This window comes from Nicotiana sylvestris, chromosome 5, assembly GCF_000393655.2.
Source record: "Nicotiana sylvestris chromosome 5, ASM39365v2, whole genome shotgun sequence".
NCBI lineage: Eukaryota > Viridiplantae > Streptophyta > Magnoliopsida > Solanales > Solanaceae > Nicotiana > Nicotiana sylvestris.
In genome coordinates, this window is record NC_091061.1 from 11,886,327 (window position 1) to 11,903,424 (window position 17,098).

General features: G+C 35.4%; 3 protein-coding genes across 5 annotated transcripts; 1 reads left to right on the plus strand and 2 right to left on the minus strand.

Annotated features, from left to right (window-relative positions):
- Positions 1 to 1,106: 1,106 nt before the first annotated feature.
- LOC104228562 (uncharacterized) lies at positions 1,107 to 1,529 on the minus strand. Its single transcript, XM_009781040.2, has one exon. It carries the CDS (start codon positions 1,527 to 1,529, stop codon positions 1,107 to 1,109), a length of 423 nt encoding a protein of 140 aa, XP_009779342.2.
- LOC104228559 (GCN5-related N-acetyltransferase 3, chloroplastic) lies at positions 1,362 to 7,031 on the minus strand. 3 transcript variants are annotated; one of them, XM_070174252.1, is made up of 7 exons: positions 6,572 to 7,031; positions 4,316 to 4,374; positions 3,935 to 3,991; positions 3,109 to 3,221; positions 2,161 to 2,356; positions 1,883 to 1,966; positions 1,362 to 1,445 (listed from the first exon to the last, which is right to left on the minus strand). In XM_070174252.1, the coding sequence occupies exons 1-5, from the start codon at positions 7,022 to 7,024 to the stop codon at positions 2,334 to 2,336; spliced, it is 705 nt and encodes a 234-aa protein (XP_070030353.1). In that variant the 5' UTR covers positions 7,025 to 7,031; the 3' UTR covers positions 1,362 to 1,445; positions 1,883 to 1,966; positions 2,161 to 2,333. The 3 variants fall into 3 exon arrangements, with proteins under 3 accessions (XP_070030353.1, XP_009779339.1, XP_009779338.1); XM_009781037.2 differs by lacking the exon at positions 1,362 to 1,445 and having other exon boundaries at positions 1,525 to 1,966; XM_009781036.2 differs by lacking the exons at positions 1,362 to 1,445; positions 1,883 to 1,966; positions 2,161 to 2,356 and having other exon boundaries at positions 2,624 to 3,221.
- Positions 7,032 to 8,817: 1,786 nt separating this feature from the next.
- Positions 8,818 to 14,262, plus strand: LOC104228558 (translocase of chloroplast 34, chloroplastic-like). The gene is made up of 8 exons (XM_009781035.2): positions 8,818 to 8,970; positions 11,356 to 11,466; positions 11,614 to 11,721; positions 11,814 to 11,938; positions 12,081 to 12,345; positions 13,612 to 13,680; positions 13,755 to 13,916; positions 14,023 to 14,262. Exons 2-8 carry the CDS (start codon positions 11,362 to 11,364, stop codon positions 14,098 to 14,100), a joined length of 912 nt encoding a protein of 303 aa, XP_009779337.1. The 5' UTR covers positions 8,818 to 8,970; positions 11,356 to 11,361; the 3' UTR covers positions 14,101 to 14,262.
- The last annotated feature ends 2,836 nt before the right edge of the window (positions 14,263 to 17,098 follow it).

Consider the following 17,098-nt stretch of genomic DNA (forward strand, 5'->3'; position numbering starts at 1 on the left):
CTATGGATATTTTCTTTCCAGTAGATTATTATCAGTTGATTTTCCTGCAAAGTTATTCCAAATTCATTCAGATTCTTCTGCAACAGTAGGAGAAATTTCATTTTCAGATTCTGTCCTGCTGTGTCTGGAATTTATAGAGTATGCAAATCTGTTAGGAATGTTGTTGGATTCTCACCCTAAACTTTTTCCTCTTTTACCATTTTGCTCGACAGCCATTATCACAATTATAGTTAGAGCTGGGCATATGTTTGGGTAAAATTGATAGTCCGAACCGAAAAAAACTTATTGGATTATTGGTATCGGAATTGGGTTAACGGTTCAGTAACGATTTAGTGTTATTTTATTATTGGATTATCGACTCGGGTCTTAATTTGCCCAATTTAATAACGGTTTAACCGATAATCCAATAAACTTTATAAAAATATGATTTTATCCTTAGGTATATAAATTTTTCAATTCTCCCAATTCTCTATTTACTACTGTTGTGGCCCTCCCAAATTTGTCATTCTAACACATAGAGAAACAATATTGTAAGGTTTATCATATTCTTTGAGAGGGTTTACAACAGTAAATTTTTTTTTATCATATTCTTTATACGGTACATATTATCCTTCATTACTTCTTCCCTCTAGAATCTAGATTGAGTTATCTTATCGGGTAAATCGATAACCGAACCGATAACGATCGATAATCGATAACTGATATTTTATTGGTTCGGTTATTGGTTTTTTAGCATATTTATAAACCGATAAGCCAAATCGATAACACTCACAACCGAACCAAATCGACCGATGCCACCCGTAATGGTAGTAAACTAACTGTTCTATTTTCAGAAACCATATTCAAGCACACACATTTCAATAAAACAGAATAGACCTAAATACAAAGTAGCATACACCATAATCAACTCTTTTCTATCTTAGTAGATGTTAACACCTCAAAGATACATGGACTAGAAATCATAGATAGAACCATTGTTGCTTGGCTTTTCACATTTTTTTTCCACCTTTATTCTTTCCTAATTACAAATCCAATATTGTCATCCTACTATACCCACCCCCAACTTTTCCCAATCTATGTATACACATGTGGACAAGAGTCAAGAATCACATGCAACTAGTACTACTTGACATATTTCTTTCTTTAAGAGCTTGGAAAACTCTAGAATTCTTATCAAATATCTGAGCCCTCCTATTGTAATCTGTTGGTTCTTTCCCTTCATCTTCACCCATAATTGCTTCTCTTTCTAAACACTCCAATAATTCAACTATTCCACTTATCCCTTTACACTTTTCTTTCAATCTCTTCATTCCAACCAATTCTTTTTCCATATCCATTTCATCCTCTATTTTCCACTCCAACTTTGAACCTGAGCTTTCTTTTACACACTTCAACTTTGATAATCTACGCAATTTCCCATTATCCAATGGCTGAACTGAAGAAATCTTGAAAAAAGGTGTAAGAAAATTAGATTTAGGTGAAGAAAAAGGGTGCACTTTAGCTTTGGGGTTAGGAAGACAAAAGTCCATAGCTATCAAATTAACAAAGAAATGTTTTTGTTCAGAGGTTTTTGAGGTATTCAAAGGTTGTGTACTTGTGATTTGAAGGATCTTATATAGAGGGGCAGAGGAGGAAATGGGTTGGTGCCACGTGGAAGGCAGCGGTTAAGACAATGAATTTTTTGCATACACGTTGGTTCCAGACTGATTTATTTATGACGTGTGCAATTAAATTGTTGTTGTTTGCAGTGATGTCATCCATAAGTAAAGCAGTGGGTTAGATAACGCATCAGGAATTCAAGATGATCATTAAAAAGTATATGGCAACTTCATGCTCAAGGCTCGAACCCGAGACCTCTGATTAAGGATGAAGGAATACTTACTATTCCACCACACCGTGATCTGTTGCAACTTCATCATGACAACAATGTGCGACTTGTTTCTGGCCTATATCTCGACTATGAAGGCTGCACGCACGTTTGGCGTTTTTCAGTTTAAAATTAACTCGTGATATAACGTGCATAAGCACATAGGAAAGACTGATCAACAAGGAGTAAGCACATAGGAAAGGCTGATCAATGACCACAAAAAATAATCAATGGAAAAAGAGACTACTCAAATTCATGATGATTCTGAGGTAAAAGCTTGCTTAAAGGCATACCTGTGCCTGCATATGAACTTGGTTCTACCCTTTCCTCAAATGCTAATTGAGAGAACAAATCCCTGAGATTTTCACAAGTTCTTTTCCCATAATTGAAGCTTCCCACTTCTTCAATTGTCTTCGAAACCTCAGAATTCTCCAAGTACTTGAACCAGATTTTTTCCTAATCAAAGTCACAGTCCCCAGGAGATTTTCTCTGACAAAAACATGATCTACAGTAAACATCGACGTGGAAGACTAAATCATAGAGATCTGATTCAAGTGGTAACATGCATCGGGAGCTTGGTTTTCCAACTGGATTTGCATTCTCTGAAGAATATTTTCAGTTTATGCTAAATCACTTTAAATTATTTTCAGTTTAAGACTAATCTCTGTCAACTTTTCCCTATATGATGGCTCAAATTTCCATCTCACCTAGACAGGAATCAGAATAATAGTCAAAAGATTGCGAGAAAAGAATGAATTCAGGGTCCACAAGGAAGTGCATTATCTATTCGTAAAAAGCCTGTACTGCAATTACAATAGTAGTCCATAATCCGCCTAAGAATAGAGATTCTACTGTACACCATGTATTACAACACCTGAAAGTTAACAGATCTAAAATGACTCAGCCCTACACAATAAGCAGTAAGCATCACCTTCCAGCTTTAGTTTCTCCACTTTTTCTTCTGTCCAACTTTGACTTTGCACTCTTGGGTAGGGCAAGACAATCTATAAATGTGGCTTGTGAAATATAAATTACTGACAATAACACAGGAAGAGGGAGGGCAAGGAATCTGTTCAAATGAAACTCACTGATATACAACACGATAACGACATTCGCAATTGTAGTCTCATGGAAGTTACAGGAAGAAATTTCGACTGCATTGGGCATTACTTGATCATGAAAATAGAGAGATTATGTTTTAAGATTTCCTCTTAGTGAAGGAGCTAGTAATAGCTTTCTACCTGCATATTTTACAATCTGCTCATCCTCTGAATCAGCAGAAGCAGACCTGGTATACATCATTGTAGTGGAGGCCAGTACATCATCTCCAAATCCACATGCTCTAAAAAAAGGCCTGGGAATTATATGGCCAAAAGTTACAAGTGTAGAGGTTTCTCTTTCAAAGTAACAGCAGAGAAGATTTTCTTGACTATACATGAACATATAGGATAATTTATCAGATGAAAAGCTCCAACATGGACAAAGATGAAAAAGAATTTTAATCAATTCACTTCCCAACAACAACAACTATGCCTCAATCCCAAACAAGTTAGGGTCGACTATACGGATCCTACTGACCATGTTGCTACATTTGAACTCATATCAGTCCATACTAAACAAAATAAAAGTAAAAGAAGTCTCTGTATTTTCTACCAGCAAACAAATCTCTGACAAAACTGAAAGACCCTTGAAGAACATAGGTCCTAAATTAAACATACTAACATGACTAACACTCAAACCAAATTGTTCTTCTTTTTTCCGAAAACTCAATCCAACAAATTAATTCTCTTTCTGACTAAATAATTTTAGCGTAAAGGTTCAGCATCTGTTTCACAACAATATCCCCTTTGTACGCCAGAATTGCTAGCTCATATATTCATGCAACAATTAACATAAAGCATGCTAAAAAAATTGACCCTACACAAATATCTCTTATTCCATCATAGAGATAGCTTGGATGAATCCAAGGCAGAGTCTTTTATTTCAGCATAATAAATTTTAAGGAAATAAACAAACATAAACTGCCAATGAAGTGTAGTTTTGTTGCCTTAAGAGAAATGAACTTACTTCTCTTGATCAGAGCAGAGGGCTGCTATGTCATAAATGTCTCTGTTCACAAGAATCCTGCAAGCAAATTGAGCTCCATGAACATCGATTAACAGGGTAAAAAGAGAACTCGTGCAACCAACAAATATCTATAAAGACTAGCTCATGGATCGCCAAAATGAAACAATAAGTTTCAATTATTGCGGCCTAGGAGGAAGAAGGAAGGAGAATCGTCCTTATTTGTTTAGGTGTGGAAGAGAGGGTTAATGTTCCAGTATGAAACATCCTATACATAAAAGCGGATCCAGGATAAAAAAGCAATATATGTAACATGCACCCACTGCTTATAGGCTGTATCACCCTCCTATGTGCCAATCAGAATATAAAGGAAAAAATGGTAACCTTAACATCCTTTGAACTATCTTCCTGCCAATGCCTCTTCTTCGTAGTGAAGGAATGACCTGCAAATCGCTGAAGCAGAATCACATGAATACCCGATGGATTAGAAATACTCCACGGTATTGGATTATATATAAAGGGAATAAAAGGAGAAGTAAACGCTAAACTTTGGTTAGATAAATTTCTACATGAAAAGGATTCCCCCCCTAAAGGATAATGTTTTAGTTGTTACTGTTTTTTTCATGAACCTTGAGGCATTCCCTAAGTACCCTTCAAATGGGGAGCCAGTCCGCTATATTAAAATTTGCTCCAACAGTTGTCAATGCAACTTTAGATTGATGACAGGTGTCCTTGAAATTTTAAAGGTTTATCTCTATTATGGTTAAATCTCTATTAATGTTAAGGCTGGCAAAAAAGGTAAATATCTGGTGGGAGCATGACATACATGTGAGATGCAACCCGCCTTTTACCTTTCTTTTGAATATATCCCCTCTCAGAAGAAATCATTAGTTACCCTTTTCCAAGAAAGCAGAAACCAGCACAACAAAAAGTCAAACCATTGACGGTTGAAAGGATTGTCTTCTTTGTTTAACTATAACATAGCTTTTATCAATTTTTAACTGAATTAAATATGACTATGTCTTCAGAAAATACATTGAATCTATTAATTTCCTTTTCTTCTGTCGCTGGGATTTAGTAAATTTCTTGAGCTTGAGTTTGGTTTTACAATTCAATATGCGTCTTTGTATATGCTTATTAGTTAGATATATTGGTACTGCAAAGTACAGAGTATTAATCTGCCTTTTCTTTTTCTCTTGGAGAGAAAAGCATGTATGATACTGCACCTGAAGAAGTTTTACAAAATAAATCTGGAGAGTATGTGATCTTGAGTCTAAACTTGGCCTAGAGTCTGACAGCAATGAGAATGCAATTAATCTTATAACGAATATGCAAGGGCTGGTTATAGTACGTGTAAAGAGTATGTGAAACGAATAAGAAATTACGTTATGTAAAGCCAAGAAAGATTACATGTTTCAGAGAAGGTTTTTGTGGAAATGATAAATGAAAAAAACAAGCTATAAACCCACGAAAAGAAGCTAGAATTGAATGCCAAGCTCACAATTTGTTATGTGTTTACTGTTCGGAAAGTCTCAAATTACTAAGGTTTATGTAGGACATATTTTTTTTTATTTGGAGAATGAGAACATAATTACTTTATAGTTCCAACATAATGGTTCACATGTTACCGTCTCCTTGAAACACGTAATCTTTCTTGACGTTACCTAACGTAGTTTCTTGTTCGTGTTCACGTACTTTTCATGTAGTATATCCAACCCTTCTTGCATACTTGTGATAAAAGTTAATTGTATCATCATCACTATTAAATTCAAGCCCAAGTTTAAGCTCATAATCAACTTACCTTTAAGACTTATTTTGTAGAACTTCTTCTAGTGCAATATCAGATTCGTTTTTCTCAAAGTTACTCATTAAACTTTTAAGAGCAAAAAACATATAAACAATTTGTATGTACCAAAATAATAACCAATAAACATATATAAAGTTATAAAGTTACATATTGAAAAATAAAACCAAACTCGATCACAAGAAATAATTACTTGCTAAATAAATGAATATATTCACCCAACGATTAGAAATAAAAAAAAAGGGCAAATTAACAGATTCAATATGTTGTCTAAAGGCATATGTTTATCCAATTAAAACAATTGGTAAAAATAAAAATAAAAAGAACACAAACCTTTTAACATTGAATGGTAGACTGTTTATTGTTGTCATATTTCTGCTTCTTTGTGAGAGGGTAAACACTGATAGATTTTGGGAAGGAGATATGTTCAAGTGAAAGGTAAAAGGGCGGGTTGCATCCTGCACGTATGTCACTCCTGCTATATTTTACCTTTTTTTCTTTTTCGAGCCTCGACATTAATAGAGATATAACGATAATAGAGAATAAACCAAAATAAATCTAGCCTTTTTCATATTCACAAGGATGCATATCAACAAATTTTAATGGAGATGCATCTCAATCCGAAACTAGTTAAGATACACCTATTCTATCCATCAAATTACTGCAACCCTCCTCCTTCTACCCGGGGAGATTTTGTTTTCAGTACTAGATAAATGTTGCTTAATTAAACATGTATATTCCAGATAAAGATCTTCTTTTTATTAAACTGCAAGCAAAATATTCAACCAATTCACAAAAAATATAAAACACAATTGCATATCAACTATTAATCTGACCATAACATCATAGATAGCAGCTGTCAATCCAGAATCAGAAACAGCACGTCCAAAACCAACCAATTCTCCATTACTCGGTGTCACAGGCACCACTTTTCCAATCCAATCTCCACCAATACCCGTTAAACTCGGAGCCAATTCGGGTACCAAACCGGGTACAAAGGCGGGTCGGGTAAAGACCGAAACGACGATATAACTATGATGTAACGCTTTTCGAAGCTTGTTTAGATCCACTGGCTCGACTCTACCTTCTGAGTTCAGTTTTGGAAAACGGTGACATGAATGGTTACATAAAGAATAGAGGTTTTTAAGGTGATTAGGGATTACATCGTTAGGGTTTGTGGAAATGAATAGTGGCGGCGGCGTTGGTTTGCTTTGTGAGACTGTTTTTCCAGAGATACTGCGGAATTTGGAGGGAAGATAACCGCCGTGTACGGCGGCTGCAACTGCCATGATTAGGATTTTTTTTTGTTTAAAAAAAAAAAAAAACTCTATCGCCTTTTTATTTTATCTATTTTGGGTTTTTGGATAATTTCGTTTACCTCCCATGAAACTTCGGTAACTATATTTTTCTCCCTTGTAGTTTCTAACATTGTCCATTCTATGTAGGGAACATTGTGCACTAAGCTTCGGTGCACTAAGCTCCTGCTATACGAGGGTTCTGGGAAAAGGTCGGACCACAATAGTGTATTGTACGCAGCCTTACCCTATATCTCTGCAAGATGTTGTTTTCATGACTCGAATCCATGACCTCATAGTCACATGATAACATCTTTACCAGTTACGTCAAAGCTCCCCTTCGTGTAAAAAATAACATGACAATTAAAATGTCACATTTTAGATCGAAGTATTACGAGTTTGAATTATTATGTGTCTTAACCATTACAATTAAGTTTGGCTAGCGACAGTGTAAATATTTTTTACACTAACTTAATATATTTCAATAATTAATTATTATAAATTTTAGTCGATTATCAATTATTTTCATGTGTAAAAAGATTATAAGTGTGTCAAAGGAAAAAGAGAGACAACGAAGTAAAAAAGAAGTAGTGAGTAAATGTATTTTTGAAGACATAAATAAAAGGGAGATATTTGAGCGAGAAAAACTAGTTGAACGTCTCTTGATAATTTATTTTATGTACTCCTTATACTCTTATATTATACTGCAATCACACCGAAAAGCATAGTAAATTTGAGAAAATTTAGTTAATTTTCTTTTCCTCATAATGTTTTGCATAGCATTTTCAAAAAAGAAGAAGATGTCATTAATTCTTGGGAGAGGAAAAAGTTATGTGATAGAAGAGTTGTGCTTCAATATTTATAATCGTGAATACAGTAAGTAACTCATATTGATATTGCGATGGAACTAGGAACGTACATTGGGTAGTTACCATAGAAATAGTATTAAGTGTGGTAATTATAATATTAATTCTATTATAGTAAAATTTAGTAATAAGTCTACACTAAATAATAATAATAATAATAATAATAATAATAATATGTATTTTAAATTAGGGAAGAATGAATAACTCAAGAAAAATGAGGAAGATTGACATAGATTAAAATTTTACTCGTATGTAGTGTTTACTCTGGATGATACTCCTTATCTTATTATAGTTGAGTAATAAATTGAGATAAAAATATTCATTAACTAACTATAATCTAATGATAATTATCTATATAGAGACGGATAAATATTTATTAATTTATTATTACTTAAACGCAATAAATTAGTATGATTTGGTGCAATAATTTTGATTTAAGTTAATGAGCTTGTTAAACAATGTAAATATTACCTCCAAAAGGATGTAGTGCAACAGATAGGGGCGGATCTAAAGGTGTGAGTATGGGTTCCCGGGAACCCAGTAGCTTTTGGCTAGATCCCGTATTTGTATTAAGAAAATCATTCAATGTATAAGAATATTTACTTGGGAACCCAGTTCTTTAGTCTGGTTATTATAATATATTAATTTAAAATCAATGTAGGAACCCATAAACTAAAAATCCTAGATCCGCCTCTAGCAACGGATGTGACTGCTCTTCCCTTAACCAGATGTCTCGTGTTCGAGTCTTGGCTATGAAAAATTACTTGGTAGGGAGCACTTTCCCTCGAATAGCGCAAATCTGGATATAATCGGACTTAACACGAGTACCACCGAACACCGCAATCCAAAAATAAAAAATAAAAAAATGTAAATATGGGTTCTAGGGAGTAGGTGACTGTGAGAAGGGGCAAGAACGGTCCAATATATGAAAACGATAAGGCCGTCCTATATTTGAGTTTCCTTAAACCCTTTTACCTTCCACCTCTACACCCTGAACGGGTACTCAACCCGCTCAAATCTGCATATTTTTTCACAGTGATTATCCAAAGAAAGAGCTTTCTCCAAATCCAGTTGGTGAGTTTTCTGTAAAAACTTCCATTTTTCCCTTCTTCTTCTTCTTTTTTTTTTCTTCGTATTCTTGTTCTTTTCTATTTCCCATTTGTTTTGCTGAATTACATGTGCACCCAATAAATTGGGTGAGTTTGCTTAAATGGGGTCCTGTATTTTCTATAGTATTTGCTTTATTCTTCATCTTCTTGCAGCTTTACTTGTTTTCATGGTTTCCACAAGACCAGAATTTTAGGGTTTATCTAGACATAATTCTTGTTATTTGTTTTTTTTTTAATATAAAAAAATATGTTTGACTTGTCCATATAGGTGATACCAACTAATTGAGACTAAGGGGAAAATGTGAGTCTTAGAACCATAATTTGTGGTAATATGCAAATTATTTAGTATTGGAATGAAATGTGTCCCAGGTGAGGAGATGCGAGAGATTGAAGATGGTAGGTATAAGGGGAGGTAGAGGTAGGCCGAAGAAGTATTGAAGAGGAGTGATTAAGTAGGGCAGGGCATGACACATTTTCAGATTACCGAGGACATGACCCTTAGGCGGGTGTGAAGGTCAAGAATTAGGGTAGAAGGGTAGTAGGCAGTCGAGTGTCTTTCCTTTCATTTAAGTAGTAGTAGCATTATCCTCGTATTTCCATATTCCTAGATTTCTATTACTACCTGGTTACTTTTGTTCTGGTTTTTTTATTATCTTATTGGTGTTACTGTTTCTTTGACTTTTTCAGTACTGTGTTTGTTTTTCTATTATGTTGTGATTGATTATGCATACTTTCTTTGAGCCGAGGGTCCTATTGGAAATAACCTCTCTACTTGCACAAGGTAGGGGTTAGGCTACGTACACACTATCCTACCCAGACCTTACTTGTGGGATTACACTGGGTATGTTGTTGGAATGAAATGTGTCAGAACAGAGGGGGTCTAAAAGTAAAGGATTCATATAAGGACCCACCTAGTTTGGAATTGAGGCATAATTGATTAGTTTTGTTTTCAGCTGGAGTTATTTCCCTAAATTTAGATGTTTCTCTGTTTAATCGACTAGGCAAATTGTTTAGTATTGGAATGAAATTGTCTAAATGGAGCGGTCTAAAAGTGGACGATCCAGTGTTAAAAAAAGCGGGCGCTTCCTCGGTTTAAGCGAGAAGCGAAGTGGAGCGGGAGGGGTATCGCTACCAGTGTTAAAAGCGGCTCAGGTATGCATAAGTGACCGCTTCTCTCTAAAAAGCGAGAAGCGGTGAAGCGCCCAGAAGCGAACGATTTTTCAATTAAAAGACCCAAAGTCTTTTTTCAATTAAAAGACCCAAATCGCTGTTTCTGTTTTAGCACTTCTTCGACTTCTTTAGCAGCAAACTAGGGTTCTTCAAACCAGCGATTTCTTCCTCACTTCAAGTAGCGATTTGTTCAAGCAAACTAGGGTTCTTCTTCTTCTTCTTCTTCTTCAAGACTTCAACAGTACAATAGCAACTTAGTTTCAACAGGTATGTTTTCCAAATTTATTTTCATTCTTTTTCTTTTTAAACGACCAAAAAGCGCTGAAATACTGGCGAATTTTTTTCAGAAAAATTCTGCCCAGTTTCTGCCCAATTATTTATTTATTTTTATTTTTTAAATTCTGCTTCACTTAAAAGATGCGGGCGCTTCGCTTCTCGCTTTTCGTGAAATGGGGTTGTCGCTTTTCCTCGCTTCACGCTATTTTTAACACTGGGACGATCATATGCAAACCCCAGCTAGGTTGGGATTGAGGCATAGTTGTTTGGTTTTGTCCTTGTATTGGAATTATTTGCCTAAATATAGATGTTTCTTTGTTCAATCGACCAGGCAAAGTGTTTTGGATTGAAATAAATTTGTCTAAATAGAGCGGCCTAAAAGTAAAGGATTCGTATAACTGATATGAGGACCCCAACTAGTTCAGGATTGAGATAGTTGATTCGTTTTTGTTTTTATTGGAGTTATTTGCCTAAAATTAGATGTTACTTTGTTTGATCAACTAGGCAAAGTGTTTAGTATTGGAATGAAATGTGTCTAAATAGAGCGGCCTAGAAAGAGGATTCATATGAGGATCCAAACTAGTTTGGGAATGAGGCGTAGTTGACTGGTTTATTCTCTGACTGTAGTTGTTTTTTCCTAATTTAGATGTTTCTTTGTTCGATCGACTAGGCAATTTATTTAGTATTGGATGAAATGTTTTTAAATAGAGTGGCCTTAAGGTAGATGATTCATGTGAGGACCCAACTAGTTTGGCATTGAGGCATAGTTGATTGATTTTGTTTTCGGTTGGAGTTATTTCCCTAAATTTAGTTGGTTCTTTGTTCAATCTGACATGTCTTCTTACTGGGGCTTTTCTTATTTCATAAGGTTTTAGTTCTAACCTGGAATTATTTTGCATACTAGCTATCAATGGCATCTCAGGTGATAAAAGAATGGGTCGGAATTCAACAGTTTCCTTCTGCCACTGAATTGAAGTTACTTGAATTGCTAGGAAAAACGAAGCAGGAAGTTCATGTCTCTCTCATTACCTAATATGTTACTTTCAATTTGTTTTTCTGGAGTTACAGTCGAAACGTTTGTTATATTTTTTTTATGTCTACCCCAAATAAGACTTGTGTGCAATTATTTGGCTGATGTATTGATTATGGTCAACTGCTGTAGAGTGTAAGTACATTGACAGTCCTAGTAATGGGGAAAGGAGGTGTTGGAAAATCTTCAACAGTTAACTCAATTTTAGGGGAAAGAGCAGTTGCTGTCAGTGCATTTCAGGTACATATTGCTCAGAATTTAGTTTTTAAAAAAAAACTTAGATGTTTTTTCTTGTGGTTTAGGACATTGAAATAATGTGTCTTTATTTTCAGTCAGAAACTCCAAGACCGGTGATGGTTTCGCGATCATTGGCAGGATCTACATTTAACATTATCGACACCCCAGGGCTGGTTGAAGGAGGATATGTTAATGACCAGGTTCTTGATCTCATAAAGAGGTAAGTATTTAGTAGTTACATGCTGAAATAAATCGGTACTTCACTTGCTTGGGTAGGGATGCCTAGTCCTTTGTCTGACTAACCAACTTCTCTCACTAATTATCTTTTTTATTTTATTTTTTGGGGTAATTGGATCAAACAGGTTCCTCTTGAACAAGACAATTGATGTTTTGCTCTATGTGGATCGTCTGGATACATATAGAGTGGACAATTTGGACAGGCAAATTGTGAAGGCCATAACAGATAGTTTCGGCAAGGAAATATGGCGTAGAGCACTTGTCGTCCTCACACATGCTCAGGTCTCCCCTCCTGATGGATTGAGTTATGATGAGTTTACTTCAAGAAGATCAGAGGCGCTTTTGAAAATTGTTCGCCTGGGAGCGCGAATTAGGAAACAAGAGATTAAGGTGGGGTCACAATCACTACTTTCTTCTATGCTTGAAGTAGATTTTCTTTGGCACAATTTGAATTTTGTAGCTACCTTTCATTTTGTGCTCTATTGAGTAGAGGGAGAGAATGTGGAGTTGCCTATTGATTTCTTAATCTGAACTATCATAAGTCAGTTGTGGACTTGTTAAGCTGATTAAGGTGTACCTATGAGTTAATGGTTCTGCCGGTTAAGCAACTATGCAGATCATCTAACTCTTACACCATTTTTTCTTCGTGTTTCATCCAATTTTTCTACATGAGATCTTCTGATCTTATTCGCGTCTCCACCTTCGCACACCATGTTCCTAAGATATGTGTGACATCCTTCTTCCTTTGATCCTAGAAGTAGTTTAAGCACCTACAGCGCACCCCTTTTTTTGTACATGTCTGCGAGTTTTTTCTTGGGGTTTGGGGGGGGGGGATTAAGTTTCTTTTTTTTCTGCCAACAGTGCACTTTGGTCTCTATACTGGGATTGTTAGAAACTGCGGAAAGGTGTACTGCATGGAGGGGAGGGGAGGGAGGGAGGGAGCTATAAGTATTGTTTTCCCCTCAGCAGTAGCTCTTTCGTCTCTATACTGGGATTGTTAGACACTCTTGAAAAGTGTACACCGTGTTCCTAAGATATGTGTAACATCCTCCTTCCTTTGATCCTAAAAGTAGTTTAAGGCACCTACAGCGCACCCCTTTTTTTGTACGTGTCTGCGAGTTTTTTCTTGGGGGGGGGGAGGATACTATTAAGTTTCTTTTTTTTTTCCCGCCAACAATGCACTTTGGTCTCTATACTGGGATTGTTAGAAACTGCGGAAAGGTGTACTGCATGGAAAGAGGAGAGGGGGGGGGGAGCTATAAGTATTGTTTTCCCCTTAGCAGTAGCTCTGTCATCTCTATACTTGGATTGTTAGACACTCTTGAAAAGTGTACCATGCAGATCCTAGTTTAAATCTTGCTGTCGGTGTTGTTAGATATATATTGTGCATTTGCGAAGATAACTTGAACTTCAGTTTCAGAAGCCATGAGAGGAAACATGGTATTGGTGAAAAGCTATCTTTCCCCTTATTTAGTTGCATCTGTATGAGTGAGCGAGATGATGTAGTAAAGCAGTCAGCTGGCAAACATGCCATCTTGTTTAGCACGCTACTTGGAACAGGGATTATAAGTTTGTTTGCTTTTATGGTGCTTTTTATAGAAGTATCATCCTTTCATAGAAGTTCGTTTTTACTTATCTTACTGTCCTTGGTGTTAGGCTTCTTCAATTCCTGTTGTTTTGGTTGAGAACAGTGGGAGATGTAACAAGAATGAAATCGACGAAAAGGTTAGACATACGTGGCATTGTCTTGTTAAGTATTGTAATATATTACGTTTGTTAACGTCTGTATGTTTCAACAGATTCTTCCGAATGGAACTGCTTGGATACCCAATTTAGTCCAAACTATGATCGACGTTGTTTCAACTGATAGCAAGGGTATCTTGGTTGACCAAAAATTGATCGAAGGACCAAATCCTAACAATAAGGGCAAAGTTCTTATACCTTTTATCTTAGCATTCCAGGTGAGCTTTCAGTCTGAAGTCGTCTCTGTTGCACTGTTAAATGTGGGATACTTGTATTGACCATAGCTAACATTCCTCCCCTCCCCCGACTTTGTCTCTCTGGCAGTATTTCTTTGTTGTGAAAAGGATCCAGAAGTGGATCAAGAATGATATTGCCACAGAGAGCAGACCTTCATGGGCATAAACAACCATCGGCATAGGCCTCGTTTATCCAATTAACTTAATTTCCCCTCCGGTTCTTCTTAGTGCTTTGAGTTTTCCCATAGCAGTTCTAGTCAGCTATACCAGTTGTATGCGGAAAATGAATTTCAATTTCTTTTGCTGAGTCTGGCTTTATCTCTTTCAATTCACGTTCGTTTAAAAGTTACTGCATAGCCGAGGGTCTCGCGAAAACAGTATCTTTGCCCTTTCAGGGTAGGGGTAAGGCTGCGTACATCCTACCTTCCTTAGATCCCACTTGTGGGATTACATTGGATTACATTGGATGGTGGTTGTTAAAAGTTACTGCAATTTCCAGCTTTGTCTTTGTCGTTCGTTTGGCATTGACTGTTGCATTTTATCATTTTCCAGTGAAATGCCAGAAGATCACAAGAACAGGGTTGTCCTTTATTGTCCAAGATAACTCAATACATAAAATCTACAAAGATTATTTAATACGTATTAGTGTTGTTTTATATAAGTGCACTAATAAAAGTAAATGTGTATTCTAGTGCAACATTGAAATGATAGCACACCAATATCTCTTTAATAAGAAATGTTGATGACTTTCAATTAAATTGGAGGTCATTGAAATTGTAATAATTAAATTTGGCAAAATGAAAAAAATATTCCTGAAGAATTAAATAGGGTTCTTCGTTTGTTAGGTAAGATTAAGCCTATATCGAGCTTCATTACAGAACCATGAAACATCAAACTAAGAACTAAAAGTAGCAAAAAAGAAAAAGAGGACATAAATAATTATAAATGGAAACGGATCGTGTATTCACTATCAAGCTCATCGAAGAGGACATATTTAAAAAATTCTAAGAGATTTATTTAGCCTTTTCTTATGTACTAAAAAATAGGTTCTTTGTAAAATAAGTTTCTTAAATCACAAAAGAAAAACAAATTTATATTGAGGTTGTTATGAATAGTTTGTAGATATGGATGCCCATGTATGTGAATAGCTTATGGATGGATGCTCCTACTTTATGTCATCCCACGTAGTAAGTTTTCACATTTTATGCCTATAAAAGGTTGTGTAAATTGCTCACATTTTATGCCTATAAAAGGTTGTGTAAATTGCAATGGAAAACACACAGAAGAAGAAAAAAGCTTCTTCTTTCTATTTCTCTTTCTTATTTCTATTTTACTAAATTACTTTTATTTTATAATACGTTATCAGCACGACGCTCTACCTTCATTTTTATAATTACCTCCTAGTTATGTTTGATTCTCCTCTTCAGGTACATCACTATGTCCATTTGGTTTATGGTAATAATATGCACAAATATGCTTGTTATTAACATATCCATATACGGTTAAGTATTCTTTTTAATTGACCATAGTACTAAAGTTCTCATGTCATGCTTACTGTTATATAACATATATAGCAGGAGAACAATTATGATAATTCATGCATCTATTATTGAGCAATTTCTCATGTTAAACATTTTGCTTGAAGCCATATTTCATACCATAAAGAAGTAGGAAAACTGGACAACAATCACTAAGATTAACAACTACATGATTCATCTCATAAGATAAATTATTAATTCAAGTTAGGTGCATGAATTGTATATAGTCAATTGTCTAGTATATATTTACTTGTTTGTCATTTTCTCTTTCTGCTTGGCCCGTTATCCATTGTTGATTTATTTTAAAAGTATTTGCAGTTGTTAAGTTTTCTGGACAATATAAAAAGTTGCAGTAGACATGATAATCAACTGCTTTACTAATTAAGCTAATTGATTACACAAAAATACACAATTGGATTTAATATATTTTAAGTAAAGAAGATCATGCACTAGTACATTGTGATACATAATGAAATATAGTACATGTAAAGTTTTTATTTTGACATAAGATATTAGCTTACGAGTATGTACTGCATCATAACTATAAAGTCTTTTGTTAATAATAGTTTCTATAATTTCTAACTTTAGTTATTTTCTTTGATAGTTTTTACCATGACGAATTTATCAAAGCTTGAATTTATGGCACTTGATATTTCTGGAAAGAACTATTTATCATGGGTTCTCGACACTGAATTCACTTAGACGCTAAAGGTCTTCGTGACACCATTACTCATAATAATGAGGCATCGAGTCAGGACAAAGCGAAGGCTATGGTTTTTCTTCGTCATCATCTGGATGAAGGATTGAAAGCTGAATATCTGACAATGAAAGATCCACTTGAATTGTGGACGGGTTTGAAGGAAAGGTATGACCTCCTTAAGGCAACGGTATTGCCAAGGGCTCGCTATGAGTGGATACACTTACGGTTGCAATATTTTAAGACCGTGCGAGTATAACTCTGTTGTATTTAGAATAACTTCCCAATTAAAATTATATGGAGAAGTTATAAATGATGAGAACTTGTTGGAAAAGATTCTTACGACTTTTCATGCCTCAAATATGACGTTACAACAACAATACCGTGAAAGGGGTTTTAGAAAATATTCTGAGTTGATTTCATGTCTTCTAGTGGTTGAGCAACATAAAACCATTCTGATGAAAAATCATGAGGCCCACCCTGCTGGATCCGCTCCATTTGCGGAAGGAATGTGCTAGCAGCATGTGATAAGTTTGAAAGAAAACAAAACAATTATCGGGGTCATATGAATGTACATGGGCGTGACAAGGGACGATATAATAATCGTCATCGTGGTGGTCATTATAAACGGGAGAACAATATGGGTTCTCAAAATAATTCTTCAAGAGGCAAAGGCAATAATTGTAATCGATGTGGTATGAAAGGCCACTGGAAACTTGAATATCGTGCGCCTGAATATTTTGTTAGGCTTTATCAAAACTCCACCAAAAGAAAGACTAATAATGTTAGAGCCTCTTCTGCTAGTGTCTCGGTAGAGTCGCACTTGACCTTTAGAAATGATTCCAAGGCAGGGCCTTCAAAGAAATATGATGATAATGCCGAGGCAAATTATGATTTTAAAGGTGATGATTTTGAAGACCTCGATGATA

Coding starts and splice junctions, on each gene's coding strand:
- LOC104228562 (XM_009781040.2), bottom strand. CDS start 1,529: ATGGACTTTTGTCTTCCTAACCCCAAAGCTAAAGTGCACCCTTTTTCT.
- LOC104228559 (XM_009781036.2), bottom strand. CDS start 7,024: ATGGCAGTTGCAGCCGCCGTACACGGCGGTTATCTTCCCTCCAAATTC. Junction 4,375..6,571: donor CTGCTATCTATGATGTTATG/GTCAGATTAATA, acceptor AGCGATTTGCAG/GTCATTCCTTCACTACGAAG. Junction 3,222..3,934: donor CTCTGCTCTGATCAAGAGAA/GTAAGTTCATTT, acceptor TATAATTCCCAG/GCCTTTTTTTAGAGCATGTG.
- LOC104228558 (XM_009781035.2), top strand. CDS start 11,362: ATGGCATCTCAGGTGATAAAAGAATGGGTCGGAATTCAACAGTTTCCT. Junction 11,467..11,613: donor AAACGAAGCAGGAAGTTCAT/GTCTCTCTCATT, acceptor CAACTGCTGTAG/AGTGTAAGTACATTGACAGT. Junction 13,681..13,754: donor AGAATGAAATCGACGAAAAG/GTTAGACATACG, acceptor ATGTTTCAACAG/ATTCTTCCGAATGGAACTGC.